Below are 12,301 nucleotides of genomic sequence, written 5' to 3'. Positions count from 1 at the left end.
GCTTAGCTTAGCAGCATAGCACAATGACAAGGAACCAGCTAATCTGGTTCTGTCCAAAGGTAATGTTTGTGTAATATGTACAAAAATAGCAGTGTAAAGTTGACCGGTTGAGGTTTTACAGGAGGTTACAGTGACCTTATGCAATGTTGTAATCACTGTGTTTGTGCTTTGGTTTTCTGGAGACCACTGCTGTGCAGTGACTCTTTAACAGACAGACAGCAGCAACACATCTTAAAAAATTTGAACAAGATTAAAACAACACATTTTCATGACAGCAAGGGCAGCAAACTTCTTAGATTCAGGCCTTTCTCTGTCTCATGAGTTTGTGCTCAATGTGCACTGCTGAATGTCTCGTGTACATCTCACACCTCTAGACGCCTTAAATGTTCAGACAGACTGGAAACTGTTATGGTTTTCATTTTTCATTTATCTCAAGAGGTGTACAAGAAAAATAACATAAAAGAAAATTTTTTTTAAAAAGAGAAGAATGTAGAATTATGTATATTTATGTTATGATGATATCCTCATACAAAGGTCACAGCCTATAACAAACAAAGAGCAGGCCAAAGGAAAAAGACTTGAAGCAGGTTTGTTTATTGGTTATTTATTGCATGTGAACACACCATGAACTTGCTGATGAAATTTAAAAGATGAAAAGGACCTATTGCATTTTTGTAGGTCACTGAGTAGTGTGTTTAATTAGGAAAACACTCTTTTGAGTGGTCTGACTTTAGCACCAGCTTGTACGAGCAGGCCTTCTTATCCGCAAGCAACTCACACTCATCAGGAATATCCAGTTCACTTTCACCAGGGATCCTGAGAGACAAAAAGAAAGATTAATACCACTGTATGAAGAGGAAAACAAATGGCATTCTTAAAGAAGTACAAAATTATTAGGATTATGAGATTTAAAGCAGAAGTAAGTGATATATTTGTGTTAATATAAGTCTTAAATAGTTGTATCTTCCGACAGCAATCACTTACATAGAGTGTTTGGACCGAAACACGGGTCTGTCAGTCACTCTGCTCTGCTGTAAGCCGAGGAGAAAACATTTATCGTATCCTACAGTTTTTATCCAATGAGGAGAGAGAACGGCATGCAGGGCTGTGTGTGCAGCCAAGGGACGCCGTGAATGTGGCGACGTAGGGACGAGGACTGTTATGGTGCGTTCAAGGAAACTCGTAACTCCTGTTTTTCCGACCTGTGAAGTTGTATCAGTTTGATCTGGTACGAGTTCACCGGTCGGAAGTTACGAGTGGCCGTTATAGTGACTTTCACCGGTAAAACAGGTCGGAAAAACACGAGTGGGTTGCCTGAAACGCTACAAAGTCGTAAGTTGTGACTTGAAGCTGTAATTTACGATTTCAAAAGCCTGCCTGGAACGCAGCATTAGCCAAAACGACCGGATCGCTTACTTCTGCTTTAACTCTTATTGCCATTTTTCCACTAGCTAAGCATATGGCCAACTCGTTGAACCAAGATGGCTGAAATTTGTAGGTTCAGCTTTGGAAGTTGCAACTTGCACTAAAAAATGGAAGGGGAGAATATGATGCATACACATTATTTCTCTAGGGAGATGGGGTGGAAGTTGGATAATTTATTTTTCCAGATAAGTGTCATATTATGATCCCAAGGAGAAAAAAATCTTACATGGAACAGCAGCTCATTCCCGTATCTTTGCAGTAGCATGACACGCAGTCTCTCACCCATTCAGCGTCAAACTCGTACTGCTTCCCATCAATGTCCACACACCCTGCATGTGATGAAATGAGAACCATAGTTGAGAGCAGCTGTTGACTTACTAATCATTCTCTGACAAATCTACTGCAATAAGTAATTGTGTGTGTATGAGTGCGTAACAATGTGTGCATAGGTGTGGTTCTGATACTGTAAGTGTTGATTCAGCGGACAGCTGTCAAGTGTTAAATAAATTTACATTGCAGAGGAAAAAGTTACCACTACTCCAAATCAGCGACTGTTCAATAATATAATTTCCACTCACCTTTTGGAGGGTTGTTCAAGTCTTTGAGCTCTAACGGCTGGAAGTAGCAGTCCGAGTGGCACAGGACAACCAGTCCCAGAAGACACAGAAACACATGGAGAGAAGCCTGAAAGAGTACATAGGCCTACATGACATCTGTGAATATGGTGTATGTTTCTCAATAATGAACCTCCATTCAGGACATCCTTTAAAGATCTCTGAAGGACTACAAAGGAGTAGATGAGTTTCATTCACTCTTTAGTTTTCTAAGCACATTACATAAACAGAAATCAACCACCGTAGTGGGGACATTTTTTTTTTGTAATTGCACAGGTTCTTAGCATTGCAGCTATTTGCATGTATCTGTTATTATCACAAAAAAAATCCAGTATACAAAATGGCTCTTTTAACTGTGATAACTGTGTGAAAATATACTATTAAACAGCAAGATAGATGGATGACAGATTTTAACTTGTCATGTACAGTAGACAAGTTAAAATCCACATTTTCTGTAGGAAATGTAAAATAATCATTATATGAAAGGTTATTATGTGATGTTTTAACTATTACTAAATTATTTATCTTTTCCATCCATTGTTTTAATGTATCAAGCTGTACTTTGAAAAGCTACTACCACCAACACTGCTACTACCAATGATAATAATGATACTTGATATAAATGGTGCAATGATTTAATCAAATCTTGCAGCAATGTGATGGTAATCGTGAAGCTTAACTAGGCACTCCAATTGAATTTTAGATGATATAGAGCAGAACTTTGACAGTGATACTGACTTTAAAGTGTAATATATCTATCCATTATGTAAAATTACACAGAAGTTGAATCATGATTTAAGACCAAGACTTTTGAAATGAGAGGTGTAAGATACGTACCATCTTCAGGTGTGATGTGACCCAGTGAACAAGACGTTGATGTGTGTGAGAACTCTCTAATAGTGGCTTATATAAAGGTGTGTCCCACCTGCACATAATGTTTTATATTTAAAGAGAGATATGAAGATTTGTTTAAGGTGGGTGAAAGCAGCAGGGATATTGCTCACGCTGAAGGCACACCTCTCTCATGACATTTTAACACTTGATGGATATAATACTTTCTTAACTAGAGCACAAGGAAGTTGGATGTCAAATTCATGATTTACTTTATTTAACAAATGCTAAAAGAAACATGTTAATTGGGGGGAAAATGACAAAGAAAACAGTTGGTTGGATATACAAAAACAGTTTTCTTCTATTGTGGGGCCAAAAGGCAGATATAGAGTTCTTGCACTGAAAATAAAGCCACATTGTAAACAGTTATGTATGTAAAATATGTAGTTTGGATCAACCTTGATAGTAAACAATACTGCATCTTTGTTATACAAGTATTTATAAAAAGCTGTATTAATAAAAAGTCAGTGTTTGTGCTGTGCTCAAAACTGGACAATTAAATATCAACAAACTCAGCTTCATTTATGTACTCAGAACTAATTAACTCGTAAAAAATTAAAACCGCTCCATCAAATTAGCATGAACATGTTGTTATAAGAAGGGCTCATTGGCAAAACTGAACATCCCATCAAATGTTCAGATATTTGGTTACTGTATAGGAAGCACACCATAATATCCAAATAGTGACATATTCAAATACAACAAAGATAAAAAGTTGAAATAAAAATAAAATGTGAAGGAAAATAACAAAACCTTTTTTTTCTAAGTGATGGAAACAGAGCTCTATTGATAGAGAACAGGAAGTGTTTTTCCTTTTGCACATCAAACAAAACACTTGCTCTGTTGGTAGTAACTGGCTGCAAACATGTGGCATGTGAACATGTCGTCATGACAACTTGCAAAAAGTGACAACCCACATAAAACTGTGTGAAACCTGACAGCCCAAACCTCATGTGAACCTTAACCATCCCCCAAGGTGGAATAAACAATATGATGGATAAAATCAATGTGATTATTAAAAAGGCAAAAAAGTCTCCCATACACTGTAATGTTTACAACTGCGGCTCCTGGCCTCATTTCTTTGTTTCATCTGGTAGTGTGCAATTGAATGTCAGAATGATTTAGAAAAGGAAGAGGTTTGCATTTTGGAAGAGAGAGATGAAAAGTTAAACAATGTTTAAATACAGCATCTGTCCATTAAATGCAAAGCTCTAGCCAGCAGCGGGTTAGTTTAGGTTAGCATAAAGACGAGGAAACAGACGGAAAAAGCTAGTCTGCCAGCTACAGGAACATATGCAAACTTATCAGTCAAAATATAATCTTATTTGTTTGGCATAAACAAACACAACAGTGTAAAACAATCCAGATTAACATTTGGCTGGAAGCACTGACTCTATAAGAAATAGCTGTGTTAATTCTTTGGTTTTTCTAGACTGAACAAACAATATTCAGTTTGTGTGGAGAGTGAGCAATGCTAGCTGTCTGGTTCCAGTCTTTGCGAGAAGCTAATCTCATCAGCTGCTTTGGCTTCCTATTTATTGGACAGACATGAAAGTGGTATCAATCCTCTCTTCTAACTCTCTCCAAGAAAGGAAATTAGCGCCATTCCCAAAAAGTCTATTACTATTAAACATAGCATTTCTTAACAAAACAAAGATCATCAAATTATGTGCATATTAAGGTAAAAAAAAAATACTCAATTCAACATAACAAACTAACAATCATCCAAAAATAAGAAGCAGCATCTCAGGTAAATAAGTGTCTGATCTTTGAGAGTCTACTCTATCCAATCAGAGCTTTCATGAAGGCAGGTTTACTGAAGGGCCAGTGGTACTGGTTGGGGACAGGGCCGTTCACGTTGCACTCGAAGAAGGAGAACATGGGGAACCAAATCCGCGCCCTCCGACTGTGCTGGTAGGCACGGGTGTTGGCCAACGTGTGGTAGTAGAGGAAGAGGCGGGTGGTGATGTAGAAGGCAATGAACACGTCGATGGAGTAGTGTTCGTGAGCGGCCAGGATGAAGAAAATCCCAAACAGGTTTAACACCCAGGAGATGGTGTGGATCAGGTTCCAGGTTCGTGGAGTGTCTGCAGGAGGAGTAGTTGGTTAAAAAAAAGAAAAGAAAAAAGGATTTAAAAACAACTAATTGAACACTGAGCTCCATGGTTGTCTATGACATGTGGAGTTCCTCAGGGGTCAGTCCTTGGACCCCTTCTGTTTAACCTGTATATGCTGCCTTTGGGTCAAATTCTGCAGAATTCTAATGTCAACTATCATAGTTACTCAGATGACACACAGATATACCTCGCACTGTCTCCAGATGACTGCAGTCCAATAGAGTCATTATGTCACTGTTTAGAGCAAGTCAAAAATTGGATGAACCAAAATTTCCTTCAGTTAAATCAAGAAAAAACTGAGATGATTGCTTTTTGGCAATAGAGAGAAGAGGGTTGCTGTCGGTAAACCTTGAGTCGCTGTCTTTAGAAACTAAAGACCAAGTCCGAAACCTTGGCGTGCTGATAAGACTCAGATCTGACCTTCAACAGCCATATCAAATCAGTCACCAAATCAGCCTTTCATCAACTTAAGAACATATCCAGAATTAAGGGTTTTATGTCCCAAACTGATCATGAGAAGCTGATTCATGCTTTTATCTCCAGTAGACTAGACTACTGTAACGGTCTTCTGACTGGTCTCCTCCAAAAAAGCATCAAACAGCTGCAGCTCATTCAGAACGCTGCAGCTCGAGTTTTAACCAGAACAAAGAGATCAGACCACATCACCCCAGTTCTTAAGTCTTTACATTGGCTCCCAGTCAGCTACAGAATAGATTTTAAAGTTCTGCTACTGGTTTACAAATCACTGAATGGTTTTAGTCCAGAATACATGTATGACATGTTAGTAGTAGAGTATAAACCCAGTAGAGCTCTGAGATCTACTGACTCAGGTCAGATAGTGGAGCTCAGAGTTCAAACCAGACATGGTGAAGCAGCATTTAGCTGTTATGCTGCACACAACTGGAACAAACTACCAGCAGAACTGAAATCAGCCCCAACTGTAAGCACTTCTAAACCCAGGTTAAAAACATTTCTCTTTTCATGTGCTTATAGCTGAGCTCTTTTTAATAACTTTAAACTTTATCTATTTTCTTTTATTTTACTTATTTATTCTTCTTTGCTCCTGCTTTTAACTGTGTTTTTTGTTTTTATGCGGTTTTATGATGTTCTTTTTTTTAATGTTTTGTCTTTATGTAAAGCACATTGAGTTGCCTTGGTATGAAATGCGCTATATAAATAAAGATGCTTTGCCTTGCCTTGCCTAAAGAGAACAATCAAATAACACTTACATTCAGTTACAAAAAAGTTGAGCAATGTGATGACAACAGTATGCCCACTGAACATGTAGTCTCCGCATGTTTGGACACCGGTCAGAGTCATCCCGAAACCACTCCAGATGGTCAGCGCCCTCTGTATCTTGCCCCACGTGTCACCGTACGTCTGCAGGAACAAACAGCTCCGGTTATCAGTGAGCAGCTAATAACTATAACACAGAAAACGGTGACATGGATAACTTCTAGCTAACGTTATCTAATCTGCACAGGTTCTTGTGTGTGTGTGTGTGTGTGTGTGTGTGCTTCACACCTTACTGGCGCACTTCAGGTGCTGCCCCGGCACAGAGAGCGAGGTGACAAACATGGTGCAGCAACGAAGCAAGAACACAGTTCCCATCAATGAACACAGCCGCCTTAAGAGAATGGATCTGAAACGAACAGTTTGGACCTGAAACATGTTAAAAAATACTCACTTACTGTACCACTTCAAGACCTATTGTATGACCAAGAAAACCAAGAAAAATCTATATATTTACATCACCAACACTAGTATGTGTATGTCAGTGCTGCTGCCTATTTGCATGTATTATTATTCTGGACTACGAGTGATGGGAACAAGTGGAACAGTGGACTACCTGTGTTTGTGAAGGAGCAGGATCAACAGAAACATGTAACACAGGATGACGCCACAAGCTTCAGCCATCGCAAAGGCCCAGGGGATTCTGGGAACGCTGTCAGAGTACAAAAACATCTGTATCAGGGTGTAGATTAGATATGAGTGCAGGACAAAATGTGTACTAAGCAGTTTTAGAGGTAAGGAGCAAGGATTCACTGGTGATTATCAGAGCATAACATCCATACCTGTCCAGGAATATATCAGGCAGCGGTGGGTAGGTCCTCATGTCTGGGACGCGCTCGTGTACAATGACCATAACGAAAGATGTGAATCCAAACACAAAAAAGACATATACAGAGCTGATGACTGTCTTCCACACCTCTGGGTCCAGTCTGCCAGCCATAAGCTGCCGACACCTCCCGCTGGAGTGTACATGACAGAGTGCCGCCCCTGAACCGTGTCCAGATCTGTCACCGTTCCTCAGCCGCAGCTCAGTCCCGTTACACAAGCGATCGGCTCCTCCGTTGAACCTCCTGTCGGCTCCGTCGTAGCTCCACTCCCCGCCGCCCGCGGCTCCCGGCGAGAAGCCAGAGGGGGAGGAGCTCTCTGAAGGACGGAGACCCAGCTCCTCCAGCTGCGCCTGGTTCTGTCTCTGGAGCCGACGGAGGGCTATGGTCAGCCTCTTGATGTCTCCCAGCACGGTCAGGCCCAGCGGGGGGCCGCGCAGGTCGGCCTCGGTCAGAGCCAGCAGACTGAGGCCGTCCAGTCGGTGCTGGGTGCACAATAACTCCACGTAGTCCCCGAAACCTTCTTCCTGCAGCCACTGGGCCACCTGTTTACAGGTCCAGGCACTCACACTGTCCTCTGGTGGCGGTGCCATGCCCACTGCAGACACACACACAGACACAAGACATAAACAGTGTTAAGTCATGATCAAGTACAAAACTTAAACCGGCACTTAAGACATCATCAAAAGACTGTGATAACAAAAATGCAAACTGACGTGATGTCCTCTATGGTCTGATCAAAACCTACTCAAACAACATTTCCCTTCTCACCTCTTGATTTCATCATCGTCTTCAATTAGCATGCTATTGATCACAGCTATTCTGGCATTTGTTCTGTATGGAGATTACCTCCTCAGAGCCACTATGTGTAACCTCATCATATTATATATAGAAACTAACTTTTTTGACTGATAGAGAGCAATTCAAAGTGCTTTAAAACTTGATTGAAAAAACAAAAAAACAATAACATAACAGGTAAAATTGACTTGGAGACTAATGCACAATAAAAGATCAAAAATAAAAACAGCAATAGTCAGTGAGATAACAATAAAAGGAGTAAAAGTAGAAAAAAAAGAGACAAGATCAAGAAAGAAAAGATAAGAATGATCAATCAGTAAAAACAATAAAATACAACACAGATTAAATAAATAAATAAGGTAACTATAAACCATAGGACTTCTCTCTACATAAAAGCCACACTGAACGACTAAAAACATAGGTTTTCAGTTCACTTCTCTGTAGTTATGAGAGAAAGAGGGACACAGTTTAACACAAAAGCTGTTGATGAATCAAACAGTCCATTATTAGACAAAAACTTCCAAACATCTTGTTTTCCAAACCTGAGAATACTCTGTGTTGAGGATATGGAAAACTGAATATCTTTGGGATTCAGACTTGTTGGTTGAAGACGTCACTCTGAGCTCTGGAAAATTTATGATACTTGTACACCAAAAGACCAGTCAATAATAATAGGTTTGAATCATAGAAAAGCGATCACAGCACAATAATAAAGTCCCTACATGCTGTGAAAGGCCTGTGGCAGAGACAGTGTGCTATAACTGATCAGGAGTCAGTGTAAAGGTAACCTAACCTGCTGTGGGGGAATCTTCTTGATGTGACCGAGCATTAAACAACGCAGGCTACTTAGTATTACATCATCTGTGTCCAGGTCGGTCAGCGTACAGCGGAGCAGAGGCTTACACAGGACACGTATGCAGTGACACCCTGATCAACATAGAGCAGGCTTACTATACTGTATGTTGTTCACCAAAACAAACTGTGTCTCAGCTTCATTATTGTCATTTCAGCAGGAAATAGAATTAAAGAAAAACAACGAGTCACTAACCATCCAGGATTTTGCAAAAGCCCAAAGCGTACACTAGTTCCTCTCCCGCAGAAGACAGACTCTGGTACTGTGAATCACTCTTCTCTGCTTTGCATGTTTCTCATTTTTGACCTTTGACCTCCTGATAAACTCCGTTCAGCGTTGCTACCTGCTCCTCCAGAGATGTTCAAGGTTCAACCAACATGATTGTTCACTGCTACAGGTGAGCAATAGCCCACATGTTGCCAGGACATCAGATACAGACCTGAAATGACTAAAGTAAGCAGCTTTCTATCAGTAAGAGACACTGCTGACTTTTACAAAAACTTTGAACAGACTTTCTAACTATATTTGTCTCCTGTGATTATTCATTCAATACCATACCCCAGTCTTGCTGATAATTTTAATTAATAAATCTATTTGTCAGTGATTCCCATCACAGCTTCTTCGAGCAAAAATTGACAACTTTACAAAAAATCTTTAAACAAAGGAGCGCTTCGTGGACTTGTTGTTTAAAAAGAGGTGCTCTTTGGAAAGGGATCAATGATGTGAGAAAACAAAAGAAAAATTCCAAGGCACTCTCTTACCTATAAAATGCCTATGGCATGGTCAACATGACAATTAAAATCTCCGGCGCGTTTCGGCGTCTAGCCTTCATCAGGGAGTCAAATGGAGTAGGACAGGAACATTGTTCATTGTTCCTGTCCTACTCCATTTGACTCCCTGATGAAGGCTAGACGCCGAAACGCGTCGGAGTTGTCATGTTGACCATGCCATAATTTAATAAAGGCATTTTATAGGTAAGAGAGTGCCTAGGAATTTTTCTTTTGTTTTCTCATTGACAACTTTACATTGGATTTTTTTTTTTTTTGCCTATTAACAGTTCAAAACACAACAACACCCAGTTTAGTTTTAAAGTAATACGGTACTCCATTAGTAAGTTGGTAGGACAGAATATCAACCAGTAACTTATTTGACAATTAATTCACCTTTTTTCATGCTAAATAAAATATTAATATTAGATGGGCTGTGTCAGACAAATCAAGACATCTACTGTCTAATGTTGAACAAGCGATTCATCTGTAATTCAAATCAATAGGTTTGGCAAATCAACAAATTCAGTATTGAAAATGATTTTCAGTTGCATCAGTTTACACTTTTAAAAAGAAGGAACGACCAAATATCTGATACATTCGCTTGACAAATTCTTTATCTTCTAATCAATAAACTGTTTAAACTCAGTTACTGTCATATGGATCATAAGGACACATATTAACACCATAACACCAACCATCCTGCACTCTAATGTGAGTCCTCCTGGTCTCAATTTGTTGTTGGGTTCTTGTATTGAACTGTGTTGCTGTATCGCTTGGGCGGTCCACCTCTTATGACTTGTCTCTTCTATATTGTCTTGTGAAGCACTTTGTAAACTTGTGTTTTAAAAGGTGCTATATAAATAAAGTTATTATCATCAAGTAGTTTGAATGTTGTATTCCAGTATCAAAGTTGTATTAGATCAAAGTTTTCAGAGCCAGACAGACAATGAAAGCTAATGGGCATCTGGCTCGCAGTGATTGACCCACACAGAATCTACCAAATTGAGCTGATCAGCTGATCAATATTTACCTATACACACACATCTGAAAGGTTTTAAAGTAACTCACATGACTGGCTGCTCTGCTCAGCTTCCCTCAGGGTGAGATGTGATATTTTAAAACTAGCCTCTCTAGATTTTACTGGCACCATCCTGCAGCCTCTCTGGCCCGAGGCTTTACTTGGGGGATTCATAAGTGCCATGTCAGCTTGTTTGGCTGCTGGCTTACAGTGAGTCACAGGCAGCGAGCAGTGACACACAGCTGGGAGGGAGAAAGCTCTTCAGTGTGTGTGTGAGACAAGAGACAAATTTGACAAAGGGCTCATAGTCATGGTCTGTCCCCCACCGACCGGGCCACAATGTAACCACACACATACAGACACACAGAGAGAGATATACAACTCTACAGGACTCCACATTAAGTGGTTATCTCTGTTTCACAACCCCATGGTAAAAGTTTAAACGCTGTTTACTCGAGGTAAACAAGAGAAGTAGAAGGATACATGTTGAGTGGGGGACTAGAAAGTTACAGAAAGTTCATTTAGTCTTTTCAAAGTTTCTCTAAAAGTTGATGTGAAGCCGGGAGCTACGCCTCTTACCATCAATCCGCTGTCAGTGAGCTGTCAGTGGGTGTGGACGAGCCGCCCGTCGGTGTCTCAACCCACAGGAGCAGCAGCAGCAGTAGTAGGACTTCTTGGCCAACATGCTTGTGACAACCAGGCAACATCAAACAGGAAGAGACTATGATAAACAACACTAGGAAAGAAGAGCCACCGGCCTGGCGCAGCGCTGCGCCTGAAAGCACACTGACATGTAGTGGCTGAATGGAGGAAGCGCAGGGAACTCTGGGTAACTGTGTCTGAGATCCATGAAATAAAAAAAGAAAAGAAAAAAAAAGAAATAAGGGTGTATTAAATGGACAGTTTGTTTTTGAATTCTGGGAGGGGAAAAAAAGGTTTACAAAGGTTTTCAAAAAGTATTTATTTATTTAGCCTACCTTTATTTAACCAGGGAGTCCCATTGAGATCAGGGGCCGTATTCACAAAGAATCTTAAGGTTAAAAGTAGCTCCTAAGGGCCGAATTTAGGAGCAACTCCTAAAAAAAGTGGGCGTGTCAGTCTTAAATTTAGGACTCCTAGTTTTTTAAAATAAGAGTAATTCACAAAGTATTTTATGCCTAAAAGTAGCTCCTAAGTCTGGGAGAGCTTAAAAGTCCTCGTGAGGACTCCTAACTCAGTAAGACCTATTCACAGAGAATCGCAAATGGCTGCAGCCAGGCAAATGTATGGAGGACTGCGAATTGCTGCAGAGGGGGGGTGCTGGAGCACCTGTCCCTTTGCCCTTTGATGCCCAAAGTGCCTTTTTGTCGGTGTTTTTTTTTTTTTTTTGGGTCATCTACAACATTTTCGCTATAAAACGGGAGTAGTGACGGTGACAAACTGTCCAATATAGGCGTCACAACGGTCGGACCGAGGTAACTGCGACTGCTGCGATGCAGTCATGCTGATGTGAGCCAAAAATATTTTTAAAAAGTTGCTGGGTGCGCTAGACACACACATCAGTTAGTAGTAATAGCTCACGTGATAGGGCTGCTCCCCCAATAAACTAAACTTATTGTCAGTGCGGGTTCAAATCCTGCTATAGGCCACAAATGTGGGTAATACATTTTCTTTAATCATCATTATTATGATCACCATATAGGGCTGTCAACGAATGTG

General features: G+C 40.3%; 2 protein-coding genes across 4 annotated transcripts; both read right to left on the bottom strand.

The window, feature by feature from the left end:
- Nucleotides 1-578: 578 nt before the first annotated feature.
- On the bottom strand, nt 579-2,998 carry LOC146973568 (beta-microseminoprotein-like). The gene is made up of 4 exons (XM_085800230.1): nt 2,877-2,998; nt 2,004-2,109; nt 1,652-1,754; nt 579-816 (listed from the first exon to the last, which is right to left on the bottom strand). The coding sequence occupies exons 1-4, from the start codon at nt 2,970-2,972 to the stop codon at nt 696-698; spliced, it is 426 nt and encodes a 141-aa protein (XP_085656356.1). The 5' UTR covers nt 2,973-2,998; the 3' UTR covers nt 579-695.
- A 127-nt stretch (nt 2,999-3,125) lies between these two features.
- LOC146973567 (sphingomyelin synthase-related protein 1-like) lies at nt 3,126-11,305 on the bottom strand. Of its 3 annotated transcripts, none has more exons than XM_085800228.1 (6): nt 11,183-11,305; nt 7,123-7,762; nt 6,897-6,992; nt 6,572-6,689; nt 6,277-6,427; nt 3,126-5,017 (listed from the first exon to the last, which is right to left on the bottom strand). In XM_085800228.1, exons 2-6 carry the CDS (start codon nt 7,755-7,757, stop codon nt 4,713-4,715), a joined length of 1,305 nt encoding a protein of 434 aa, XP_085656354.1. In that variant the 5' UTR covers nt 7,758-7,762; nt 11,183-11,305; the 3' UTR covers nt 3,126-4,712. The 3 variants fall into 3 exon arrangements, with proteins under 3 accessions (XP_085656354.1, XP_085656352.1, XP_085656355.1); XM_085800226.1 differs by lacking the exon at nt 11,183-11,305 and adding an exon at nt 10,654-10,809; XM_085800229.1 differs by lacking the exon at nt 11,183-11,305 and adding an exon at nt 9,011-9,074.
- Between the last annotated feature and the right edge of the window lie 996 nt (nt 11,306-12,301).

The sequence above is a fragment of the Trachurus japonicus genome, chromosome 15, assembly GCF_045865225.1.
Source record: "Trachurus japonicus isolate A0001 chromosome 15, Traja_1.0".
In the NCBI taxonomy this organism is placed as follows: domain Eukaryota; kingdom Metazoa; phylum Chordata; class Actinopteri; order Carangiformes; family Carangidae; genus Trachurus; species Trachurus japonicus.
Note: the sequence above shows the minus strand (reverse complement) of the source record. Positions and strands in the feature narration are given on the sequence as shown.

Bases quoted from the DNA above. Each gene is read 5' to 3' on its own strand.
- LOC146973568 (XM_085800230.1), bottom strand. From the start codon at position 2,972: ATGTGCAGGTGGGACACACCTTTATATAAGCCACTATTAGAGAGTTCT. The intron at 2,110-2,876 runs GTACGTATCTTA...GTACTCTTTCAG, and splicing joins TCACATCACACCTGAAGATG to GCTTCTCTCCATGTGTTTCT. The intron at 1,755-2,003 runs GTGAGTGGAAAT...CATCACATGCAG, and splicing joins CTTGAACAACCCTCCAAAAG to GGTGTGTGGACATTGATGGG.
- LOC146973567 (XM_085800226.1), bottom strand. From the start codon at position 10,786: ATGGCACTTATGAATCCCCCAAGTAAAGCCTCGGGCCAGAGAGGCTGC. The intron at 6,993-7,122 runs GTATGGATGTTA...GTACTCTGACAG, and splicing joins CCTGATATATTCCTGGACAG to CGTTCCCAGAATCCCCTGGG. The intron at 5,018-6,276 runs GTAAGTGTTATT...CTCCTCCTGCAG, and splicing joins CAACTTTTTTGTAACTGAAT to ACACTCCACGAACCTGGAAC.